The sequence below is a fragment of the Mus pahari genome, chromosome 2 (genome assembly GCF_900095145.1).
Source record: "Mus pahari chromosome 2, PAHARI_EIJ_v1.1, whole genome shotgun sequence".
NCBI lineage: Eukaryota > Metazoa > Chordata > Mammalia > Rodentia > Muridae > Mus > Mus pahari.
In genome coordinates this window covers 148033612-148036887 of record NC_034591.1, presented here as the reverse complement: position 1 = coordinate 148036887, position 3276 = coordinate 148033612, and the positions used below count along the sequence as shown (strand labels likewise).

Genomic DNA, 3276 nt, shown 5'->3' with positions numbered 1-3276 from the left:
TCCCTCCCTTTGAGTCCTGAGACTCAGAACTCTGGTGCCTTCTAGCTGGTCTTCCCAACCTCCTACCTCCCTGGGTGGCCTGTTTCCATTCTTTCTGCTGGGCCTCAGGGCTTCTGTTCTTTTCCCTCAGCCAGTACCATAACAGGTTGCCCTCTCCCCCACCACCTCCTGCCCACACCCCTGTCCACTTTCCCTCCCAAGTCCCTCCCTCCCTCCCCACTTGTGATTGCATTGTCCTCTTCCTCATTTTGTTATAAGGAAGAAGTCCTACAAATACAATAGGACCTTCTTTCCTTTACAGTGATTATAAGATTAATCAGTGATTATAAGTAAGATTATATATCTATTATGTTTCATGCTTAAAAATTTCCCTTAATTTGTTTCAGTAACTAACCTAATTTACCTCCCTAGCATGTGGTTTTTGTTCTCTCTCTCTCTCTCTCTCTCTCTCTCTCTCTCTCTCTCTCTCTCTCTCCTCTCTCTCTCTCTTTCTACCTATCAATCTATCATCTATCTATTATTTATCTATATATCTGTCTATCAGATTATGGTAATGCAGAAGAAGCTCATCTTCTTTTGCCATGTGCATAAGTTGTTGTTGTTGTAGTTGTTGATAATGATAATGGTGATGATGTTATTGTGTTTAGACAGTACCTTGTTGTGCAGCCATACTAGATTTGGACTTCATTTCCTATGTCAGCCTTTTCAGTGCAATGCTGGATTTAGCCATATGCACCATCCCACCATGTTCACTAAAACTTTGCTAAACTTTTTTTTTTTTAGCTTTGATTCTTTTGTCATATTTCGAAGCAACCATCAGCTTTTGAAGAAAGGTATGTTGGCTCACCTTATTCTTCACATTGTCTAAGTGTGTCATCCCTCATCTACCTTTATATGTACAGTGAGGTTAGTGGCACATTTCTTGATTCAAAGTGGATGAAATAGAAAATGTCTGAGCCTCCTTGGTGATGGTGGTAGAATCAGATGCACTAACAAAGGGAGAGAATTGTGAATATCCTTTCAACAGAGGCGAAGTCTTTTACTCTTTGTCTGTTTTGTAGCACTGTGGGAAAATGCTTATGTTTCTTTTTCTCATGGATATAAATGTCACAAATTTATAAATATTTATATTACCACTCCTTTAACAGTAATTGTAAGTAATTTTTACATAATGTCCCACTAGCTATAATAGCTCCTATCATGATGTAGATGCACAGTAAACATTAAACTTAGTTATTTGAACTGAGAATGAAGATTTGAATATCAATTTATGTATTTTATTTATGTATTTATTTATGTACTTATTTATTTAGTTATGTATTTATTAGTATATATTTATATTACATTCATAGGTGTGAATAATGACCTTATAGAACATGAAAATATTAGGATCTTCATAACTAGGTACTTGAGAAATAATGGTTTCTATTATTTAGTAGATAAATGACAATATGTAGGAAGAACTTTGGAAAACATACATAAGACTTTGAATATACAGCATTTGGATGTACTTGATGAGCTTATTATTTTATATGTGAATCCAAATTTTTGTTTCTTCTCTGTAAGATAGAATTTTTTAATATTAGTAATCCAGAAAGAGGTATCTAAATTAAAATATGTAGATTGAGCAAAACAAACAAAATAATGAAAATAAGTATAACTTTAATAGCAGCGTGTGAAAATTTAAATTTTCTTTCTGCAGCAACTACTGAGGGCTTCAGGCTGCTGTATACAGGAAATGGAACATATGAATGAAGTTCAGCTGTGCTGCCTTTAACAACAAAGGCTTTGTGTATGTGTGGAGAACATAAACCATTTCATTAGTGAAATTTGGCTTTTGGTTGACATTGTCTATGATAGTTCTGAAAGTGATTATGTTAAGAATCAGACACAACATTTTAAAAAATTAGCACATCTTTGGTAGTTCAGAAGAAGTTAGATCATCATGGTGTTGACAATAAGGGCTATTCTATGGGTAGCATTGATAATTATTATCAGTCTGGAGCTTATCATAGGAATTTTAGGAAATGTATTCATAGCTCTGGTGAACATCATAGACTGGGTTAAAAGAGGAAAGATCTCTGCAGTGGATAAGACCTACATGGCCCTGGCCATCTCCAGGACTGCTTTTGTATTGTCACTAACCACAGGATTCTTGGTATCACTATTGGACCCAGCTTCACTGGAAATGAGAACAATGGTAAGGCTCCTTACTATTTCTTGGATGGTGACCAATCATTTCAGTGTCTGGTTTGCAACATGCCTCAGTATCTTTTATTTTCTCAAGTTAGCTAATTTCTCAAATTCTATTTTTCTTGCTCTCAAATGGAAAGTTACAAAAGTGGTTTCAGTGACATTGGTGGTATCTCTGATAATCTTGTTTATGAACATTATAGTCATAAACATATTCACTGAGAGACTTCAAGTAAACATACTCCAGAACTGTAGTACAAGTAACAATTTAAAAGTTTATGGGCTCTTTTTATTCATTAGCACTGTGTTTACACTCATCCCATTCACTGTGTCCTTGACAATGTTTCTTCTGCTCATCTTCTCCCTGTGGAGACATCTGAAGAACATGCGTCACAGTGCCACAGGCTCCAGAGATGTCAGCACAGTGGCCCACATAAAAGGCTTGCAAACTGTGGTAACCTTCCTGTTACTATACACTGCTTTTGTAATATCACTTCTTTCACAGTCTTTGAATATTAACATTCAACATACAAATCTTTTTTCTCATTTTTTACGGAGTATAGGAGTAGCTTTTCCCACAAGCCACTCCTGTGTACTGATTCTTGGAAACAGTAAGCTGAGGCAAGCCTCTCTTTCTATGATATTATGGCTGAGGTGTAAGTACAAACATATAGATAATTGGGGTCCCTAAATCATATCAGGGATCCTCTTTCACATTCTAGAAAAAAAATCAGTTAATAAGAACTGGAATTTATGAAGGAATCTGAATTATGAATCTCATAGGCTATGAACCTTCAGACAAAGAATTCATTGGAGAGAGAGAGAGAGAGAGAAAGAGAGAGAGAGAGAACATTGCTATCTGTAACTCAACAGGCAACACTGTAGTTTATGAAAATAAATGTCAGTCTGTAGTGGAAAGCAAAACATGTTATATTTTGTTTGTTTTTTGGTCTTAAGGTCCATGATAGGGGAGTAGGGAGTGTGGAAGGTGTTGTGCTATGAAGAGTGGACCTAAGTCTAGCTGATATCATTTAACCAGAGATGAGAACAGAATTGTTCTGGTAGTCTGGCTATGATGGATGT

The 3276-nt window shown here is 36.0% G+C and overlaps 1 protein-coding gene across 1 annotated transcript; it reads left to right on the top strand.

Annotated features, from left to right (window-relative positions):
* The first annotated feature begins 1945 nt into the window (after positions 1–1945).
* On the top strand, positions 1946–2884 carry LOC110313681 (taste receptor type 2 member 103). The gene has a single exon (XM_021188132.1). The coding sequence runs from the start codon at positions 1946–1948 to the stop codon at positions 2882–2884; it is 939 nt and encodes a 312-aa protein (XP_021043791.1).
* Positions 2885–3276: the final 392 nt, after the last annotated feature.

What these genes read in the sequence shown, in the direction of transcription:
- LOC110313681 (XM_021188132.1), top strand. Translation starts at nt 1,946, where the DNA reads ATGGTGTTGACAATAAGGGCTATTCTATGGGTAGCATTGATAATTATT.